At 40.6% G+C, this 22,681-nt stretch overlaps 3 protein-coding genes across 3 annotated transcripts; 1 reads left to right on the plus strand and 2 right to left on the minus strand.

The window, feature by feature from the left end:
- Positions 1-3,251: 3,251 nt before the first annotated feature.
- On the minus strand, positions 3,252-9,195 carry crls1 (cardiolipin synthase 1). Its single transcript, XM_012838111.3, has 7 exons — positions 8,178-9,195; positions 7,876-8,013; positions 7,635-7,764; positions 7,279-7,364; positions 6,552-6,620; positions 3,990-4,081; positions 3,252-3,874 (listed from the first exon to the last, which is right to left on the minus strand). The coding sequence occupies exons 1-7, from the start codon at positions 8,811-8,813 to the stop codon at positions 3,784-3,786; spliced, it is 1,242 nt and encodes a 413-aa protein (XP_012693565.1). The 5' UTR covers positions 8,814-9,195; the 3' UTR covers positions 3,252-3,783.
- Positions 9,196-9,475: 280 nt separating this feature from the next.
- On the minus strand, positions 9,476-16,339 carry mcm8 (minichromosome maintenance 8 homologous recombination repair factor). Its single transcript, XM_012838106.3, has 19 exons — positions 16,276-16,339; positions 15,653-15,815; positions 15,432-15,524; positions 15,257-15,339; positions 15,010-15,159; positions 14,746-14,849; positions 14,274-14,472; positions 14,084-14,169; positions 13,656-13,804; positions 13,018-13,216; positions 12,867-12,897; positions 12,621-12,761; positions 12,389-12,530; positions 11,847-12,042; positions 10,934-11,153; positions 10,270-10,479; positions 10,078-10,154; positions 9,788-9,977; positions 9,476-9,686 (listed from the first exon to the last, which is right to left on the minus strand). Exons 2-19 carry the CDS (start codon positions 15,813-15,815, stop codon positions 9,594-9,596), a joined length of 2,526 nt encoding a protein of 841 aa, XP_012693560.1. The 5' UTR covers positions 16,276-16,339; the 3' UTR covers positions 9,476-9,593.
- A 257-nt stretch (positions 16,340-16,596) lies between these two features.
- napba (N-ethylmaleimide-sensitive factor attachment protein, beta a) lies at positions 16,597-22,547 on the plus strand. The gene is made up of 11 exons (XM_012838056.3): positions 16,597-16,793; positions 17,233-17,312; positions 17,404-17,520; positions 17,847-17,893; positions 18,301-18,378; positions 18,466-18,521; positions 18,616-18,700; positions 18,804-18,908; positions 19,329-19,397; positions 20,829-20,879; positions 21,222-22,547. The coding sequence occupies exons 1-11, from the start codon at positions 16,696-16,698 to the stop codon at positions 21,321-21,323; spliced, it is 888 nt and encodes a 295-aa protein (XP_012693510.1). The 5' UTR covers positions 16,597-16,695; the 3' UTR covers positions 21,324-22,547.
- Positions 22,548-22,681: the final 134 nt, after the last annotated feature.

A 22,681-nucleotide genomic window follows, 5' to 3' on the forward strand; every position in this document is an offset into this window, starting at 1 on the left:
GAAGTCAACGGGGGAGGCATTTGTGGAAAAAAATATGTCCTGGAGCATTTTGCGCTCTGAGTACCGAAATGTTCAATACCGTATCATTAAAACTATTAAGATATGAAGACGCTGAACTGTAGTAGTGAAAAAATTGTTCTGAGGGCTCCTTTAACAGATGCAAGAGATAATGATTTCATGTGTGATTTGCCAGGACGAAATGCTATCCTCAGGACAATGAATCAACAAACCCACTCACCTGTGCACAGAGCCTCCTAAATGCCTGTCCTGCACTCCCTTGCAGGTCGGGCTTCCTTGCACCCTACCTAGTTCCAAACAGCACGAAGAGTGTCTGACTTGTTCCCTAAAGGCAGACAGCACAGAAATATCTTCCACTCACAGTTGGATAATGAAATCCTTTTCAATTAAAAGTAATTTTACACAACTGGTGATGATCCCTATATGAAAACTGGTGCGCCCATGAAGACTAAAGCATCTGTTAAAGCTGTTCTTGGGGGTTATAGGAGGAATTCACTACACTTACTATCAACGCACTACGACATTTTGTTAAACCAGGTGCCCCCTGGTGGTGGCACTTACAAATGACCCTATATGCAATCATCAAACACCGTTTATGATTTTACATTAAGCAAATCAAAGATTACAGATTAAAGATTACAGATTTTAGATTACAGACATATGTAATCAGTTAACTGGTTCAGAAATGTGTGAGTAGAAATGGTTTAATTGTTAATCTGCATTGATCTTTACTTAGTGCTTAATAAGGATTTGTCATTGAAAATAACAGTAATGTGTGATATTCTATGCATGCCTTGAGATGTCACTATATGTTTTTGATGTGGTTAATTTGAATGGGTATTTTCACATCTACAAACAGTCTTTAATACAGTACATCTGATGTATAGATTACAATGGATGCCATGACTATGCACAGTTCTATTCTTTTTTTTTAATTCTTAAACATTTAAAACATTCATACCTGTATAAACCAAAAAACACTTTCCTCAAATACATCCCCACATTTACATAGGCCTACCCTGTTTACGCAAGGCCAATGAGAGTTGGAACTCATCCTGTCCTGGCAGACTGATCAGTCGGTCACTGATTCAGGATCAGCTTAACTCCCAATGTGCCTAAGATTCAGTACAGAAGTTCAATCAAACGGACAACTCAGGAAACAAAACATTTAAGTCTAATGTCATTTATATACCGGCTTGAAAATGTTAATTGTTTTTAGTAAATAAATGTTTCTTATCCTTTAAGTGTACATGATGGAAGGTACATCTTGGGATCCAACACATTGTGCAAAATCGTTAATAACAGATATTAATGGTTATATGGCTTGTTGTGTTTTGCCATGTATGTATGTACATATGTTGTTATGCATATTGGGGGTAACTGTCTTCCACACTGTACATAATTACCAATCAACGTTGAACAACTACTGAGCAAAATTAACTTGAATAACTCCATAGCAAATGAAATGAATACCTGATGAGAGCGGTGATTTGAGAGGCCCTGGCCACATGCTGGCTCCTGCAGCGGATGGAGCCGCTGGCAGAGTGTGGGCCCTCTGTGGTGCTTCACCCCCACCTGAGAGGAGCTCGCAGGGGTGAGGAAAGGGGATAGGCTGGGTCGGGCCGACAGGAAGATCATGTGGATGTTGTTCCTCTTAGCCAGGAGGAACAGACGAATGCTAGTGAAGAGCTAACAGAGTGGTTTTTCCTATACTTTTGAATTTTTATGTTCAATACCTTCAATGCCATAGTTGATGTCTGCTTTCCACAGATCTCTCCACTGAAGACTGCTGGGTAAGCCATCATTATAAAGTGAGTAAAAGCATACTGAAGTCAGTCAGTGCACACATGCAGTACCATGCAGCCGTGCCCAGTGGAATTAAAATCTCCTACACTTTGCCTCTCACATCAGGAAGTGATTGTGTTCGAAAGTAAGTTCTATCAATGTTACATCCATTCTTGATCAATCTACATGTTTCCAAATCTTCAGCTATTCAACAATTACCACATTACTTTGAATCCCATGTCATACACATAATAAGAAAGATCATACATGGCAGTTATGTTCTAAAAACAATTTCTAAAATCCAAAAACTCTTGAGTGGACATCTGAAAATGGAAATGCTTCTTCGTCATCATATGAATATAAACATATTTAAAGCAGCAATAAGGAGTTCTGTTCCAAAACTAGCAAGCTAACTACTTAGGTTTGCAAAAACTTTGCAAACACCACCAACAGCCCAGTTGACACTGCTTGCTAGCACTCTAACTGGTATCTTTTGGCAGTATAGCGGACAATGTCATGCTGTGAAAGCTTTTCTTCCATTTTTACACGGTATTCCAGCCCGGTACACAGAACTACATACATATCCTGAATGGCTAGGGGGAAAGACACAGGTGTTTATGTTTATAGTGTTTATGCTATCAAAATGAATTTGAGGATGGTACCAAAACTAGTTGCCTATAAAACCACACCTCATAAAGTGTCAAATTGTTGCATAGTGTTACTTTAAAATGATGACCCACTGGTAATTTGGCAGAGCTAAGCTCTTTTTAGTCACTTCCAGTAAAAATGGAGCAAAGACAAAACTTCTGATCAAACCTCCATCAACTTCAACAAAGCTAAAAGACAAACAAAAAAAGCTACAGGGCTAATGCAGTTCACTCCTGATCTGAGTCTCAGACACAACACACACACGAGTCTCAGACACACACACACACACACGAGTCTCAGACACAACACACATACGACATTCAGAGGATTGAATGATGACAGTTGACCAAGAGACCCGGGAAGTGCCAATACCACCCTATGCTGAGAATGATGCATCAAAACCTGCACCTGCATGGAGTCCATGCTCTACCACTTTGAAAGAAGAAAAAGGAAAATAGGTGAGAAACTAAAAAGGTAAAGATGGCATGGTTCATCCCTCTTCACTGAAGGAGAGGAGTCCTGTCTCGGTCCCATGTCATGCCAATAAACCTTTTACGAAAATAGGATCAAGTTGGACTAGTGCATGGAACATCTACTGCTGGACGCTATACAGAACTTTCTCTGCCTCCCAGAGCACATGGAGATCGACTGGCTTGTATGCAGCAATCCTTATGCAGAACCCAAATGCTTAAAAAGGGCTGCACACTCAAGAGTTTAGCATTACCTTCATATTTGACACTTTTCGTTTATGTGTATTCCTGTGTATGCATTTTGAAGACTGAAGTACTCGCTGACAAATGTTTATGGGTTTTCATCTTTTATTACCCAAAATTATATATTCCTTTCTTTGAATAGGTCGTCTTGAAGTTCAGTGTTCCTGAGATCAGATTTTCATTGTCATTGTTCTCATGCTGCCTTCCTAAATGAATGACTCCAAGAATTCCATTACACAATTTGTTTTCGTACCATTGACTGCATGGTGTACATAAACAGGTCAATGACAGTTTTAAGCAAGACATAATTTGTGTTAATTTTTCGTCAGTTTTTTTTTTAATCAGAAAACATTTCCATTGGTGATCCAAACAACAACATTTTTAAAATGAGCAGCAGACCGTGCATTATTCAAGTCAGATTGACAGTTTCTAGATGTCACACTGACAAAATGATTACATTTTCTGCAGTAAGCAGATCAATTTGGACTATAAAAAGACCTACAGGGATCTTCAAGGGTGAAAGACAAAGGCGTCTTCTCTTCCAAGTACTTTCTCAGCCTGGTTATCCAAATGTTTTTCCAGCTGCTGTTGCTTAAAAGTTGTCTCCATGACAATACAATTACTTTCTGTTATTCAATATTTTAACAGTTTTTCTACCATAATGGTAGTAGCTGTAACCAGATGCTGTAGTTGTCAAAGCGGTGATGTACCTGTGAACAATGACAAAGTTTAAAATAAGTACACTTATTTAAAGCCCTCGTACCAACACACCAACCATCGAGTAAGTAAATGCGAGTGCATTTGACAGGTCAGGGTTTCACTTACCACAGAGACTGAAGCAGCATACTGTCTGTGTAGTGAAAGACTGGGGAAGCCAGAGACACTGCCACCAAAAACAGCTGAATCGCAGTGTTCACCTGCAAGAGGCAAGATTAAGTTTGATTACAGTCATTGGGCCTTTTTTTTTATCCTAGATTCCACATTTTCTGTATTGTTTTCTGAATTCTGTGGGGGTTTTGTGTATCATGCATTATCAGCTAAAGTAGATACAATTAAATGAGCCCAATAGAAATGAATCAAATTAAAATATTATAAAGAAATACAAACTACAAAATACTATTTGAATCTAAGGCCTTAAATGAGTCGTTGAACCAGTTGTGTTATGAGCCACGTTTACTGTAACACATATACGGCTATTCGAAGTTCATTCAGATGTTTCACTAGTATGATTAAGTATGCCATGGGGGCATGGGGAAATACATGTTGCTGCTTGCCATTTCATCCAGAAAGCTTCTAAGATTTCCTGCAATTCCACCTTTAACTTAATTCAGATTTTATTATAAAAATCATAACAGCCGTCCAATCATGTTCTTAAATCTTTCTTTTCCCCTGTAACCATTAAGTTCTAGCACTAAAAATACATCATTCATTTCTATAAATTCAGGGGAGGCCCCTGGCATAGGGGGTTGCCTAGGGCGCTAAATGTCAAAGGGGGCACCCGTCACGACGACTATAGGCTTGAGTTGGCCTTCCACAGTGCTGCTGAGCTATCGCCAATCAACACAGTCCAGTGCTATGTGTAGCCTCTCTGCTCTGTGTGCACACTACACCTTCAGAGGACATGTTCAAGGGTTCCCCAGAGGGTTCGCTAAAGTCTATTTGCAAAGGGACAGGATGTCTAAACCAATCAAATCTATAACTTGCTCTGCAGGGGTCTGGAAAGGCATAGGTTACGTCATGGCTCACACCTTCATAAATAAGAAGGCTACCAACACAACTTTGTCATATCAACAATGACATGTAGCCTAATGTTTGTCTGTTAACAGATAAGTTAGCCCACAAATCTATGGGAAAGGTGCATAGCCTAACTGAAGGTACGACTTCATGCAATACAATAAACAAGACCCACAACACAATTAATCCATGTTTTAGGTAAGACTGTGAATATGTCAACTTCATTAAAAATGTGTAATGTCAATGTTACTGGAGAGAGGACTAACAAAGCAACAAAACAAAAACAAAAACAAAAAAGATCTCTAGCCCCATGATTGAAGAAACTACAGCTATGGCAGGTTTTATAATGGATGTGAATGAGAACAAGTCCAACTCATTTTGAATGGATGGATGAGAGACAGACAGACTCAGATGACTTTATTAATCCCCAAAGGAAAATGTAATCGTCATAGTGGCCAGACAGATCATAGTACAGGTGTCAAGACACGAGAACACAGCGGCCAAGACGATCAAGTAAAAAGACCAATGAATGGACAAGTGAGGACATTGACTGAAGTGCTGAAGTAATGTCCAGACACAGTCGACACTGCAGTGTGGAAAGAGTGAAGTGATCAAAACAACAAATAAAGAAGCAAGTCCCAGTCAAAAAAAACAGAGGACACCATGTTGCGCTGCCACAGTAGCCCAGAATGGACACAGAGGACACCATGTTGTGCTGCCACAGTAGCCCAGAATGGACACAGAGGACACCATGTTGTGCTGCCACAGTAGCCCAGAATGGACAGCATGTTGCGCTGCCACAGTAGCCCAGAATGGACAAATCAAAACACAGGCTCTGGAGAGGGCCTTTGGCATTTTTAGGTTGAAGTGGTAGCTTGAATTTTGTGCCGCTATAGAAGACGAAGAAGGCAGAAGAAGAATCTGCTGCTACTGGCTAACTACTTTGTGCTTGGAGAAGTTTGAGAACCCAAGTTGACAAATGGAGGATTACACTTATTATTGAGCACAAGAAAAGCGAAAGAGCGTGAGTCCTTGTCACCAAAGAAGCAAAAACATGAAAAGCAAAACAAAATCGGGACAGGCAACGGCTGAGAACGAGGACTGGGAAATCACTGGTGAAGGACAAATGTTTTCAGAAGACCCAGAAGTTGACTATTTCCTGCTGAACAGGTTATTTAGCCTTCCAATCTAAATGCAATCTGTTGTTCGATAGCTTAAGCTAGAGCATAGGTCATGGGCATTGTTACCAACACAAGTAACTAGAAACACAAAACTAGAATTTATCTTTGTTATTTGGACCAAAAAGACCCGGTGATGTTACCGAGACCATCCCACAGCTGCTTGAAATTATTGCCAAATGCCAATAAAAATATAACGTTAGCAATCTCTAAATATCTAAAGTAACCTCCTCACTTGACATATTACGGCTACTCCACGCAGTCGTAGAAAGTGACATCATTTTTTTAAGTAGCTAATGGCACCTGAAGGCCACCATAGGATGTATTCAGTTGGTTGAAAATGTGCAACCTCACTGCTAGATACCACTAAATCCTACAAACTGCACCTTTAACTAATACCTCTTGAAATGTTTAAAAATGTTCACTTAAGCTTCATCCATTTTCAATAAAACAATGTGAGGAACAAGGGTCCTACCTTGCTTATGGAAGTTGGCTTTAACTGGGCTGTGGTGTAGCATGGGTTGAAGAACTTGCTTAGAGTTACCTGGTGAAACAGTGCTGTAATGAATCTCCTTTCATTGTTATGGAACAATATAAAAAAGTGCATACATCCGTAAGAACAGAAATCTTGGCAATATATGGTTCTTCTTGAACAAAACAGGCAGGTATGTTGAATTGCCCATTTTTGTAGAAGGCTACTGTACACTGTTGTCATGCAAAGGCAACCTCATAACCGTCATGCTTACAGAAATATGTGTAGGGTAATGCACAATTGTACAATAAGGCTACGAAGCTGCTATTTTTAGTCAGACACATTGCTAGCATGACCAGATGCAAACAGAGGTTTACCAACTGATTCACCAGCATTGCCTTCTACTCTCAGTGAATGCACGTAAATGACATGGAGCTATCCAAGCGTCTGCTGGGACACTCAATCCAAATCCACATTCTAGCCCCTTAAACTGGTTAAGGATTGTCTGTGCACAGAACACTAAGGGGAATGAGTGCGCTGAAATTGTGGTCAAGTCTGGGAAAAGTTGTTGGAATTTTTTGTGTCATATAACCATATTTCTAACACACATATATTAACAATGTTGAAATGAACAGTGTAGGTAAACTGGATGACCTCTCATTTTTCGAGATATGGTAAGATACCATGCCTGCTAAGGGGGCAGATCAGGCATTGGGTCATTTCTACTTACTGGGGGTGGCACAGTCTTGTAGCGGACATAGAAAACAGCAGCTATCAGGGCAACATCCCTGGAGATGATCAGAGCAGTAAGGGGGGCTGTTAAAAGAAAGAAAAAGAACCCTTAAGACATCAGATCAAAGTCCACAGCAAATAGGATGTGTTAAGCAAGCTACATTATACACAAAAAAGAGCTAAACAAACAAGTTCAAGAAAGGATTTAATTGACCACCATCCTTGTTCAGTAAAAACATAACAACTACTGAATGACTGTTTTGAAAATCCTGTGTTTAATGGAGATGACTTTAAGGGACTTATAATCAGGGGTGGTCTTCCTTCACACCTGTGGATAAAGCAAAGCGAACATACCTGGGATGAGGTTGGCATAGGTCAGGCTGACATAGAGCGCACTGATGAGGATCTTGTCAGCCAGAGGGTCCAGAGCACTACCCAAAGCAGACTTCTGACTAGGCCAATTGCGTGCGATCCAGCCATCCAACTGTCAATTTACACACAGCAAGCAGCAAATACTGGTAATGTACATGAAATGCATCAAGCTTACTCGGTTGTAGAGTACCAACCTAGTATATTTTGACTTAATTCAACCTACCAGATCAGTAGCTCCAGCTAAAACGAAAAGGCCAAGTGATAAGTGAAAGTACCGCTCAATTATCAAGTAACCCAAAACTGGGGCCAGCACAATCCTGGCCATACACAGAAAGTTGGGTATTGTCCATGGATTTTCATACTAAAAGGGAAAAAAAGAAATAGGATTACAGTGTGTGGCCTAAGCACTATATAACTTCAAACTATCTGTTTTGACAACCTAAAAGGACACTTTTAAGGGCTAGCGAACAATTTACCGCCAATGCTGTGACTGAGATGTAAAACAATAGCTGACACTTCACTTACCAACTCTTTGAACTGAAAATGTTCATGGTGAGGTGCCGGTGCCTTAGCATCTTGCTGACAAGATACACTTTCCCTTAAATCCTGTGGCAATGAGCTCGGCTCTTCGCCCGAAAGGTGTTTCTTTGGACTGGGGCAACAAAAACCTCTTACTCCAGAGTGAACGGATAAACTTGCAAGCGGAACTCGGACTCTTAAAACACGAGTGGAATCGAAAACTTGAAGGTTATAGTTACACGCTGGAGGTTTGGACCGCCAGATCGAAGGCGTGAGATTATTTGTCCTTTCGTTTAATACTAAACAACTTTCCTGATTTTTTGGCAGCGGTGTAAATGAGACAGGCTGAGGGTGGCCCAGGCAGTGACCACTAATAACCTCGGCGTTGAAAGTTGACTTACGGTCATGCAGTCTGCCATTGTGCGCCAACCTGGGCCATTGTCCAAGAGAGCAAACTTTTTGTTTTAAACGCTGGTGCCAATTCAGCTCTGTTCTGGTCGTCTTCGAGGGTGTTTTTTGACACCATGCCGCACCCTTCCACACTTTTGGGCATCGAATGGCAGCAACATTACTACAGTTGAGGCTAGGTATGTGCCCTCTCACACAGATGAACAAATTATTTTTGCGAACTGCCAAAAACATATCCAATTCTTATCCAGCTGCCAGTCGAGCAACTGACCAAACTTCATTGATATAGTTTCCCTTCACTACTTATCTGAAAAGTGTGACACAATTGCACAATTTCTTCATATTTGGTAGAATCCGTGGACCATCAACCGCACCACTCAACGTGTTCCATCTTGCCGTATTCCGGGTCGTTCGCGTTTGCGACAGTGCATTATTTCATGATGACAAGTTTAACCCTTCAACACCAGTTTAAGGGGTGTAATTTATGCTGTAAATCCACAATTAATAATGGAAACAATACAAGTAATTACGTCGGGCTTTTTGACTATTTATGAACACGTTTGGCAATTGCTGATTTCCTTCAGCATTTCGTTAGAGGGCGTCCGTCATACGCATGCGCACATGTACTAGCACGTAGACTGCACCTGCCCAATGGCGCTACGTGCGTTATATCCTTACATAAGCCACCCCCCACACAAACAAGCACACACGCACGCTCCTCGAAATGTACACAATAAATAGCACAGCTGCACTACTTGTTAATGTAATTGATAATGGGAAAGGAATTATTATAACAACAATTTCTAGTTAGATCCGTAGCTGTAAATTAATGATGGGTATGCAATTAATTAAATAGCTTTCCAATATATTGTTTCATTCAACAAGAATGTATTTATTTATTTAACATAAAGAAAAGTAGTGAACAAAAATAAACAGGTTTAACAAATAATTTCAAAATGTACTCAATATACATTAAACTGTACATTTGGGCAAGGCACTGGTGACACTTCAATGTCAGATGGTCTGTAGTTGGTAAAGTTTGTTTCCTTTCTTCAAGAGGTAGCCCTGTTCATTCAGGGTACTGACAAAACCCTCAAAATCCATAACCTGGAAACAAATTCAGGATTGTAATTGCAAACACTGTGTAGCTGCTGCATAATAATCAGCAAAGACTGTTTTTTATGTCCAGCTTTGCAAAAGGCTCTTACCTGAATGTTCAGTTCCTTTGCCAGCTGCCGCAACTGCTGATATTCAAAGGTGGTTTTGTGCATGCGCTCAGCCACCTGATTGAGTGCAGCCACAAACCTCTTCACCTTTGACCTGTTGCTCATCCCTGAGCCCAGCTGAGAACGCTCAAAGTCCAAACGCCCGAACTCATCCGAGAAAGTGTCCGTTAGGCTAGCAGTGAAAAGAGAGAATGAAAGAAAGAGAGAGAGCGCTTTACCAGAGCATTCTGATATTTAAACAAGGATGGTCAGAGCCAGTGTGGGTGAAGTACCTGTGCTTCATAATCTCCACCACATCCTCAGCATCAGCTTGAGTGGCTTTCTCCCGAAGCTCTAGTCGGGCCCTCGCCTTTAAACCAACAGAAAAAAACAACAAACAAACAACCAAACAAAAACTATTATTTAGTGTGAACTATCATTTCCCATGCTGGACAGGCATTCTGTGAAGTGTGTGTGTGTGGCACCTCTGTGAGTCGTATGAGAGACTCCAGCTGGCGGGTGGTGATGGGCGTGCTGTCGGTCCCGTGGTTCTGTCTCCGCAGCTCCAGGTAGAAGTCCTGCAGCACCTGCGCAGCCTCAGCTGACAAGGTGGGGTGGACGTAGTGGCGGGCATAGCTCACGTACTTCCTCAGTAGCTGGTGAGGGATGGGGTCAAAGTTTTCACCAGGTGTCACCTGTGAGTCAAGGAAAAAAAACAACATTTTATCATAAGGTCATTTTCTGTTGAGCTAGTGTTTTCCATTTGATACCTACTGGGCACTACTTTAAAAGTGAAGTACCTACAGTAATATCATAGCACCTTACAGACTTGTAGTGGACCTTATCCTGATCTTTAAAAGGTACAGTAAGCAGCAAAAGTTTTTTTTTTAGATTTTAGCTCAACAGCCAATCAAATTACACCCCTCCCCGCCGTGCTTCTGAAGCAACATGTTGATTGGCTGGAATTTTGTCTCGGTTGGTCCAAGCCTATATGTTTGTTTCCCATTTACAGAGCCAGAACTGTGTACGAACATCTAGAGGATGGTGAGGAGCAATTCGCTGCATTTAACTAAAAGTGTATTGGATTAAAATCGCAGACTGCACCTTTAAGAAACCCATGAGTACTCTAAGGGACTCCAGCGTCCTTACCTTAAGCCTATCAGAGAGGGGTTTGTCGGAGGGGATCTCCAGGATGGAGATGTTGGAGTCCTGGGTGCTGCAGCGGCTCACTGAGGCACTGCTGAGTGTGCCCTTCCTGCCTGAGCGCATAGCCATGACGTGCTCCGACAGCATGTGGTCGTGGTCTTCATTGGGCGTGTCCAGAAGGATGAAGACCAGGTCAAACCTGGAGAGCAGGGCGCTCCCCATCCTGAGGGAAGTGGAGTTTAACTCATGACCTTACTCAAGTTGGTAGAGCACCAAAGGTCAACAGTTTGGTGTTTATCAATTTAATGATAGATGTCTGTTTATTTGTATGACAAGTTTCTTCTGATAGAAGCACCTGCTCCTAACTGACTGACTTTTGATATGGTAAAGGTTGGGTGAGGCCTTGATAGTTATTTTTCCTCCTATTTTCGCCTCCTTCTTTATGATATGTGCATGATTTCTTATCTGACCTCCCGGGCGAGCTATCAACATTAAACTGGCCCTAATTACACCTCCAGTTTCCACACTGTTTGTTGACTTTGGAGTTGCTATGCTAAGAGCTGAGCTAGGACATGGCTGTGTTTGGCTGCATGTATGAAAACAGGAGAAAAGCTAGGTGCAACATGGCGGGCTCTGTGGAAGAGGACCCGCTCCCTATGTAGATACGAAGGGGCTCATTCTAAGCTAACGAGAACTCAGCGATTCATAGCTACAGGTAATTATACACTAATGAAAACATGATTATGAATACTATATTTCATTTCTATTACTAGATGCCAACAAAAACTACACACTGTACCTTTAAGTTCAAGTTATTTATGAGCCTAAGGTAACTAAATTGTTCAAATCGATCCAAATGGAAAAACAAGAAACACTACATTTGATCACTGGGTTATCAGGTAAAAGAGGAACTTACTTGAGGTTCTCCGAGACAGTCTTGGCCTTATTATAGTGACCTCCCACTGGGTTGGCAGCGGCGATGATCGATGTCCGGGCAGGAAGTGTGCACACAATCCCCGCTTTGGCCAGACTGATGCTCTGTTGCTCCATAGCTTCCAAAAGGGCCTGGTGCTGACTGCCCATTTTGTCAAACTCATCAATGCAACAGATACCTGCAGCAACACACATATATTAATGGGTCAATTAGCCACTGAGATTGCTTCCACAGATGAACCCAAAAGAGAATGTGGAACTGTGAGTGTCTGCGTCTGCTACCTAGAGGTCTAAAATCATTTATTTTCAAGACAGAAATAAAGATTACAAAATCAAACCCATGTATAAGCCTTAAGGGTGTGATAGTAGCTGGGTGGAGTTAAGATGCTGTAAAGCTACTCCAGACACAATCAAAGACAACAGCGACATCAACTGTAGCGGCTGCCGTTTTGAAATTGTACTGTTATTATCAATCAGGACATGACATGGAGCTGTGACTAAACAGTAGAAGCCATGTGTCATCACCTTGATCTCCCAACACCAAAGCCCCAGCCTCTAACGCATAGTCTCCAGTGCCACTGTCTCTGGACAAAGACACGGTCAACCCAGCGGTAGTGGTGGTGTTCCCACACACATAGATGCCACGTGGAGCAACCTTGCACACAGCCTGTAGGTACACAAATGGACCATTGTTCAGTTATACATTTATAAAGACCACTTCTCATCATATGCGTCTTGTTTTGACACGGAGATGTACCTGTAACATCTGACTTTTGCCAAGACCTGGATCACCAACAATCAGCATATGGGGGTCTCCTCTGATAGGGATTCGGTTCTTGTCATCAACATATTTTTGACAGCCACCAAATAAGGCCAGAGCCAGTCCTGCTTTCACCGACTGTACAATGCAATAATAAAAATCCATAATGCCAAAAAGTAAAAATACTTAAAAACACTTCAAATGTAACAGATGCCTGTCGTGTAATATGGCGTTCAGACTCACCAAATGCCCATATATGGCTGGGCAGAGGGAACTGCAAAAGAACACATAAACCAAAAGTTACACCAAAAGATGACTAATCCAACACCCAATGTTCAAATGATTGGATAAGTCAGGACAAGTTGGTACACAACACACTGTGGCTGATTTTTACTTGACAATTAGTTTGAGTAGATCCTCTTGGGCTTGGATCTCCTGGATAGCGTAGAGATCCTTGAGAGAAAACTCCATCGATGTACCCTGGCATTCCGGCTCAGAGCTGACCTTTGACTTCTGACCCTTGGAGTTACTGACAGAGTTTGCCTCAATGTACAACAGGAACATGCACTTGTCCTTTTTGTTCCTCCCGGCTCCTGCCACAGAAGCCAAAGGGAATGTGATTAGCTTCTTCTTGAGGTGGTTATGAAAATGGATTATGGTTTATGAACATGAATTTGAATTTGAATAAATCTTCACCATCTAATTATGGCAACATATTGGCAGCCAGAGCTACGTCTTCATGTGGAGTGAGTATGATACCACAGGGTTACTGGACTGAGTCCAGCAGGTGGCATATGTCAGACCACGGGCCACAAGCTGATGTCGACCAAGATGGGCCTGGCCACCATCTTGGCTGCCTCTGCTCTCTTAAAATAGTCGGCTCAACTCAAATGACCTGCTGGGCTGAGTAGGTCTCCCAACTTAACTCTCCCACTGCTGATTCATCAGAGACCTGATCTATCTTAGGGATGCTGTGTGTTTGTGTGGTCACTGAGGTCTGGGGTGGAATCAGGTTTTGCATGCATGCCTTACCTTCATCACTGGAAACTTTGACCACGCCAGTGATGGTGACCATGTCTCCAGGCACACAGCTGTCCACCAGGTCCTGAGTCAGCTCACACTCGACGGTTCGTGGGATCCGGCCGGACTCCCTCTGGTCACCGGAGATCAGCTCCTGAACCCTAGGGCATGCACAAATGAAAAAGCTTGGAACAAATAAATGAAATACCTAAAATCGTCTATTAATACACCTGTACAAGATGACCTGCTGGATGTCTATAACATATAAGAACAACCTGACATCTTTTTTTATAAATTGAAAAAATAACTTGGTGTTCTTATTCAAAACAATTAGTAAAATTACAAATGATATCTGTACTGTGCAGTGTCATTCTAATAAATCTGTAACACAGTATAAAACACATAAATCTGACATAATAATGCGTATCAGTCTGAGTTACTTTATGGATTGCCAGTCTACTGTAAGGGTCAGGGGTGAACTTCGGTTTGGAGTGAAAGATCGGCCTCGACATTCATACTGCAAACACTGCAAATGATAATGATACATAATCAGTTCACAAAATAAATAAATTACACATAAATATAAAATGTGTGATTCACAATTTAACAAAATATTTTTCTAAAAGGAACCTTTGTGGGTGTAGTGAACTTCCCATCAGGCAAGTGCAGGCTCTGGGTGTCACCACAGTTGTTGCAGGTAAAGGCCAGTTTGGTGCAGATTGGCCTGATGTTGCTGACCCGCACTACTGTGCCCCTGATGGCAACATACTTTCCATACAGGTTGGCCCTTAGTGTCCTCAGTGGAGTGAGCGGCTCATAGTTATACACCCTGATGAACAGCAGAAGCATATCATCCTCTAAGTACATGTCCCATTCAGAATTCCTTTCCAGAATACATTTGCACATGTGATGATTAGATGATTCCAGGTGTTGAACTGTGTTTCGTTTCATATTAATGAGTCAAGTACATTTTGAAATGATGTCTACATAAAAACCTAAAATGATTTGGACTCGTTTGTACCAGATGGTCTGGTATGAGAGTTTTTATAGACCTTAAGAGTGTAGGGAGGCCTATTCTTTGTGAGAGCTACTATCGCTGTACCTAGCACTGATATGTGGTATGTTAATGATTGGCGTAGCATCACTGGGCATTCCTTCCTGGCTCTTTAATTCAGCAGCATGTCTCTCCAGGTCCTTTGTCAAGACCTGACACAGCAAAAGAATACAAGTACACAAAAGGAGGACATTTTTCTTTACAGAAAATGTAAACAAACAGTTGTGAGACAAACTATGGTTTCACTGTCTCACTGCAGAAAATGATGATAGGTTCCCAATGAACGTGACTTCGGTACACTGAAACACTCACTTGATGTATGGCAAGGCCTAGGCAGTCTAGGGTTTTATCAGGCATCTCTCTGAGCTCTTTGGCTAAATCAGGCAAAGCACTAGAGAGCTGCTTATTCTGAAGGCAGTCTTTGAAGTCCACCAAGATGCTGCCTTTGTTTTCAATTTCATCCTATTCAAGGGGAAGGCCAAGAGAGTAGCATGTATCACAAAGCAAATATCACAGTTGTAGTCGCAAAAAAATGTGTTTGATTCCCCACATGATGTACCTTGTCATAAAGCTCTATTTGTGATAGGAAGTATTGTTCAAATGCCTTTATCTTTTCAATGTATGGACCGCTCTCAACAAAACCTGGAAGTAGGAAAAGATCTTTCAAATCTGTCATGTCAGTTGATAGGTGACTGGGAGCATAATAATACACAATAATTAACTACACCACTCACCTTGGGAAAAATAGAGTGTCCACCCTTTGTAGGGGCATGTTATGTCAAGGGTCGCTTGTATCACCTGAGGCTGTTGTGGCACATGCCCTGGGCCTGTGTAAGAACAAAAACAAATTAAAACACAACACTGAAACAGGAGGTACTCTCTGTTTTAAGGTTATACATTACGATATTTTAGAGGAGTTATAGTTCACTTATTAAATGGCAAGAAGATTGTTTACCTCGTTGCGAGTGGCTTGCTGTCGAGTTGATGTGTCCTCTGCTCCAAGGTCGCCCCCTCCAGGAACGGTTCTGTCCAGAATTCCATCCCCCTCTCCTACCTGTCCAAGCCCCGGAGCCTCCCGCAGAACCTCCTCTCGAGTAACCTCCACCCTGGCCTCTCATCTCCTCGCATAAAATGCAGAGATGTTAGTTAGCTCATATTTATTGTTACAGCGATAGTAACACCGGATTCAGTGATTTAAGGATACATGGTATATCAACACTCTCGCGCAGGCTTTTGTTTAGTTGTTAGCAAGATAATATTTACTTATGACTATGAACGTCGGTGTGTATTGGACTAAAACAGCTGATCAACTGCCTAACATTACCATCTTACCAACATTAATTTCCTAAACCACTGTGATGAATAACTTGATAGTCCGAACACAGATAACTAGTAACTTGTTACTACATAAACAGTGACAGTAATTACCTAGCTAGCCAGTGTTAAGCTAACGTTTCTAGATGAATGTTTGACCGTTAATGGCAACTTCAGTGTAAATAGCTGTTAACTCTTGTGTTAACTTCAAATGACAGAAGTTGGTGAAAAAATGAACCTACAATGAAAACTGACGTTACTTACCTTCAAAACTCTTCTGCCAGAGCCTCTGTATATCTTTCAACGTTGGCGCTATAATGTCGTCACTTCCGCTTTTAATGCGCATTTTGATATTGGCGATGGAGAAAATCTACCATTACGTTACCAAACCGTGTAATCAAAATAATCTAACACATGAGTTTCTAGGGCGTTAGAGACAGTGGCAGAGGCAATATTTCGTTTCGATACTGTGTAAAGGTTACTCGTGAAATGCAGATTTGCCATTTCGTCAGAGTGAGTTTGCACAGCCCATGTACGACAGTAGGTGGCGTTGAAGACTCGTAAATACATGCAAATACTGGAGAAGCGAGGAGAGAGGACGGTCATCACAGCATCCTTCATCCTTGCTGCATTTCCAACGTCGCTATCTACGAACATATTTTCCGCATTTTATCAGATATAAAGATGGATACCTCTGGAAAAGAAAAGGAGGCCATGCAACTCATGGCTGAAGCCGATAAAAAAGTAAAGTCATCTGGTTCATTCCTGGGAGGAATGTTTGGGTGAGCTTCTTTTTGCTGTACCTATGTAGCTACCTTGCTAACTGTGTTCATGTACTCAAACATCGCCCACGTACCATACTCACGATTTGACATCGTAACCAGTGTATGAACCCATTGGCAAACTAGATACACTTGCTTTATAAATGTACAGGGTTGCTACGTTGATGCATGATATCTGTCATCCCTTAGTGCTTGGGCTTCTGGTTAGCATTGCATTGCGTCGGGTACATTTCTTGCCAGTGGCTAAGATGAATGGTGATGTCCAATGTCAGAGCACAGCACATCTATTGCACAGACAGACTATAACCTTAAATCCATGCTATCTTCATATCTAATTGAAATAGCAAGCAATTCTGTCTATTGAAATTACTGTTCACTTTAACAAGGATTGTCACATTTGCTTTGGTGTTTTTTATTTATTTAATTTTTTTTTCGACAGGGGAAACCATAAGGTTGAAGATGCATGCGAAATGTATGCTAGAGCAGCCAACATGTTCAAAATGGCCAAAAACTGGACTGGTAAGAATATTTATTATAATAGGGTATATGCGGCTATGTATATGTCCTGTCGGGATGATAATGCATTATTTTGTTTCGCATCAACGCCCAGCTGCAGGGAGCGCTTTCTGTCAGGCCGCACGCCTTCATATGCAAATGCAGAACAAGCTCGACTCGGCCACCAGTTTTGTTGATGCTGGCAACGCTTACAAAAAATCTGACCCGCAAGGTGAGAGAGGGCCAAATAATGTTGTCATTAGCTGCAGACGGTCATTCATTGGTTACTGTACTGTTGTTGAGCAATATGTTTCGCTTTTTAAAGGCGTCCTCCAGATTGATTAGAATGTTTTATGAAGGGTACTTGAAACATCATAGTAGTTTATATTTGGATAAAAACCGCTTTGGATAAGCGTCTGCTAAATGACTAAATGTTAACCTGCTTCATGATTACAGCAGTATTAAATGGCATCAGACCTGACACTACATCCACCTGCTCAGGAGAGTTGGTTGTTACATGAATAACAGTCTTTTTCCTTTCCCCAATGCAATCAAAAGAGGCTATCAACTGTTTAAATCAAGCCATCGATATTTATACAGATATGGTAAGACTCCTTTGTGGAGTTGACCCTTTGAGAAGGCTGTCGAGTGAATATTTGTTATCAAAAATGCCTTTTATATTCGGTTTGTACACAGGTTAATAGAGCATGTTCCTGGTGCAAGTCTGGAATTTGTTTATTTATTTAAAAAAAAATGTATCAAGCAGTTATTCGGTGAACTTGTCTGTGTTCAGCTCTGTTCAAAAATCAATCATCAAACGCAAAATGAAATGAATTAAATACATTGTACAATGTGTCAAGTAATGAATGTTAATTGAGTTGAATGCAGTTTTTGTATTTTATTTAAAAAAATAATAATATTTGAATATATTCACCTGGGACATGTTTGGCGTTGTATATATTTGGTGTTATTATCGATACACACTATAGTTTTGCATTTTGCTATCCTATAGGGCCGATTTACGATTGCTGCCAAGCACCACATGACTATTGCAGAGATATACGAGGCTGAGCTTGTAGACATTGAGAAGGTATGTGGTTCTGTATGTATAAATATGTCATTTTTATATCTCTTCCATGTATTTGATGAATTGATGAAAGACACTGTTTTTTTGCAGGCAATTGCACATTATGAGCAGGCGGCAGACTATTACAAGGGGGAAGAGTCTAACAGGTGAACAATCTTTGATGCTATTTGTATGTGTTTGTTTATAAATCAAATGAATATATTTCTAAAACACTTGATGTATGATTTTTCTTGTGTGCAGCTCTGCCAACAAGTGTCTACTGAAAGTTTCGCTGTATTCTGCCCAACTTGAGCAGTACCCCAAAGCCATTGAAATATATGAGCAGGTTTGTATATGATGAGGATTCTCTGTAATTCATTCCAGTTTTTAATTTGTGAGTTTATTTTCACTGTTTGTTAGTGTTGAAAATCCTTCTTTTTTCCCCCCAGGTTGCAACCAACACAATGGACAACCCATTACTGAAGTATAATGCCAAGGAGTACTTCTTCAAGGCTGCTCTGTGTCACTTCATTGTTGATGAATTAAATGCAAAGGTAGATGCGTAGATTCACAATCACAGGGTATTTGCCAATGAACTACAAAAAAAAGGATTACAAAGTTAACCACTCAGATACATCATTACCTAAAGTGATAATTTTAATCAGTGTCATTATCAAACTGACTGGCCTAGTGATCATTTGTGGTTTTAAACTAGGACGACTTACATTATTACCCATAAGTTCATAACAACCTGATACAGATAAAGATAAGCACTTGGTTTTACTTTTATATTGAAATGCTGTATTGGGAAATAAGTCAAATAGTAAATTGCAGAAATTCTGTTGCAATTGGTCAACTTTGAAAGAACTGGAATAAGAACACACTGGAAACCATGAAAGTACATAATATTTCCCAGAGACATGTGAAACACAAAAATGTTGCATTAGGTTTAATGTCACTTGTTTCTTTTACAGCTTGCTATTGAAAGGTATGAAGGGATGTTCCCAGCGTTCGCTGACTCCAGAGAATGCAAGCTTTTGAAGGTAAACAAGTATGTTTTGAACAGATTGTCTGTAGCGGTGGGACTGCTTGAACCCTGAACGGGTCTCTACATCAGTTTCTACATGTGTATTGTACTTGGTGACTATTAACACATGGCAGCCTCAGTTTGAGTCCCCTTGACCGACAGCAAATGTGTAACACACAGATGCCTGGCATATTTCTTCTACACAGCCACGGGGAAGAGGTAGAAATTGATTTTAAATTAATTTTGGGGTTTCACCTTACCTATGTACCCCTTTTAAATGTGATGCTGTCAAGTGTAGGTTATTTACAGTGGCTTTCGTACATTTGAGTACAATCCACAAGAGTAGTTTGTAACAAAAATGTCTGACAATGGAGGAGATGACACTCTGTCAAAGGAAAGCAAAGAAAATCCATCTATGATATTAAAAGTTGAATCTCATCTAATAGAACACAAATGCATTGACGTAGTAGTACTGTGTATAGCCTATTTGATTCTACATACCTACATTTTTACACCTAACAGTCAAAACCTGGAAGACAGTGTGATATCAAGTCTGTTCGATTTGACATGAAGGATTTGACATGAATGTTTATCTAGTCCTGAATGGACAGGAAATGGTTGATGCCCTACATTTCAAACACTGTTTCAAGTTGAATTCCCAAAGCTCTCATCAGAGAGAATTGTCACAAATGTGCCATGGGACTACTGCGTAATTCATCAAAAATATCTAGTTACTAAAATTACCCCAGTTACCGAGTTACTTGTCTCATAGGCCACCACATCACAAGACTTTACAGTCTGGAGACAACTCGTTAAAATTGTGGATTAGAAGAGCATTGAAAATGAACACTGTCAAGGCTATGCTTTCCAGCGTTTCCTCTAAGAGGAAACCTCTAACTTCTGCATTGCGCAGAATTTTCAACCTCCCTCTTGCCCCATCTTGAGGAGGAGTTTGGATTGGTGATGTCTATGTTAAAGCAGCAGTAAGGAGTTTTTGTCTAAAACAAGTGAGCTAACTACCTAAAAGGCAGGCCCAATTTTGCAAACATCACTAACAGCTCATTTGTAAGTTGCTAACATGCTGACTGGCAAACTAGCAACACACAGCTGGCAATGTCGTGCTGTGAAAGCCTTTCTTACATTGTTGTCTCCCAGGCTATTCACCAGGCTGTGAATATATAAAAATATATGAACAGCTTTACAGTAGGACCTTTGTATAACACTGAATTCACCAGTTGGCAAGCTAATTAGCTTTTATCAGCGCCAACTATGCTGTTGTTGGTGTTTGCGAGGCTAGTCTGTTGTCTTTTAGCTAGTTTGCTCCCTGGTTTTAGACAAAAAATTCAAAATTGGTTGATGTCACTCAGGCAAGCGGTTAAAGAATGAATGTGTTCATACAAGTGTCCGGTTGACATGATTTCAAAATCACCTTCATCTTCTATTTCAGAAACTCTTCGATGCTCATGAAGAGCAAAACGCTGAAGCTTTCACCGAGGCTGTAAGTGACAAGCCATTGGCCATCATACAGTAGTTTTGGTTTGAATACTTGCTATTTGAACATGTTATCATGGGGTGCATTTATGGTTTAAGTGGTTCCCTGACTTATCTGTTTGTGACGTGCATCTCTTGCCGGTTTTACCACAATGGCGTCTCTCACCACTGCTTTACAGGGAATGGTTTGGTGGGCACTTATATATTTTTAGCAAGTTTCTCTTATCTGAGAGAGTACAAGGAAGCTGATTTGATTATAGCATTGCATATTTAAAATATTACATCTACTAATCTTAGATTTTTATAACACCTACAGTGCAATACTTCATCCTCAATAATGTATCCTCAGGTTAAGGACTATGACTCCATCTCTCGTATTGACCAGTGGCTGACCACTATGCTACTGCGTATCAAGAAGACCATTCAGGGAGATGCTGGTGACCTGAAGTGAAGCGCCATACACATTGCACAGTGCCATTTCCACAAACTCATCATGTTGTTTACGTGTGGCGATCCTCAATGCTAATCAAATAAGAATTTTGTGGATGACTGTGTTTCAGGATTACTCAGCATCGTAGCTGGTTAATGCTGAAACAGACAAGCATCTATACTTTGAGAATATCCATTGTCAGTAGCCTAGAGGTAAAGCCATGATCCTCAATTGTTATAGTTTGCACAGCTAGTGTTGTTCTCGGTACCCTCATCCATCTAAGGGATGCATTTAACCTTTAAAATCTTGGGACCTTTTTGCCGTTATCACTGTTATTGCTGTGTAATAACTGTTACCAATGGTCATAAGTGTCATGTACTCAATAAAGTCTTGCATGGTGTGCATTTGTCTTTTAAAATGTTAACTAAAAGATTCTATGTGTCTAATGTAACTTCTAAGTCGCCTTTATTTTCATTTTCTCTTGTTGTGCCATTTTAATTTATTTCGTGCCCTTACTGCATCACGGGTTCATATATCTATGGGGAAAACAAATGCTGTAAAGAAATAGCTTCCTAGTTGTCTTAAATGTTTGCATTCACTGTTTAAATGAGATGACAGGTTAACAATTCAAATGTTTTATTTTGGTGAAATAATGAAACTTCTTTAGTGAAGTGACTTTTAGTGATTTAGTGACGTGTCAGTCACAGGGCATGCTTGTGCAATATATCCATTCTTATTGAGATCATATAACAGATACACACTGTATGTAATACTTAACATTTAATAACTTCCTCTATTTTTCTGTTCTCCTCTAATATTTTTGTCTTTATTTATGATCTATAAGAGTGGTTGTGTTGTTAATCAAGATTATGAATGAAATATTCGTATTGGTTTGCAATCAGTAGCGTGATCAATGAATACCCCCATACTCTTGTAGCGCTCATCCTCTGTGGATCCCCTTGTGATTGACTTCCAAATCTTACAAGTTTTTATCCATGTTAAAATGAAGTAGGTAATCCCTTAAGAGATATCACCAGAGAGTTGACTAGAGCCCTGATCATAAGTGTGTCAGTTGTGAGAAAATCTATGTATTGTTAACATTTGAAGGTTGCGGAACTCAAAGCATATCAGATCTGACATTTCAGCATCTCCTCTTGAAGTAGTCTTGGCTACTGTTATGAAGTATTCAAACGTGTTCCATGATTGTATGATGTGATGAACAGAATAAATGAGAATAAAACTCTAGACCTGAGCTGACTGAACTTTTCTGCACCAATCTTCTGGACCATAGTCATAGCAGACATATATCCCCATGGATAGCTAAGAGACATTTAGCCCCAAAAACTGAAACCAAAATAAAAGTCTGTCATTGTCCATCC

Source organism: Clupea harengus, chromosome 14 (genome assembly GCF_900700415.2).
Source record: "Clupea harengus chromosome 14, Ch_v2.0.2, whole genome shotgun sequence".
NCBI classification, from domain to species: Eukaryota; Metazoa; Chordata; class Actinopteri; order Clupeiformes; family Clupeidae; genus Clupea; species Clupea harengus.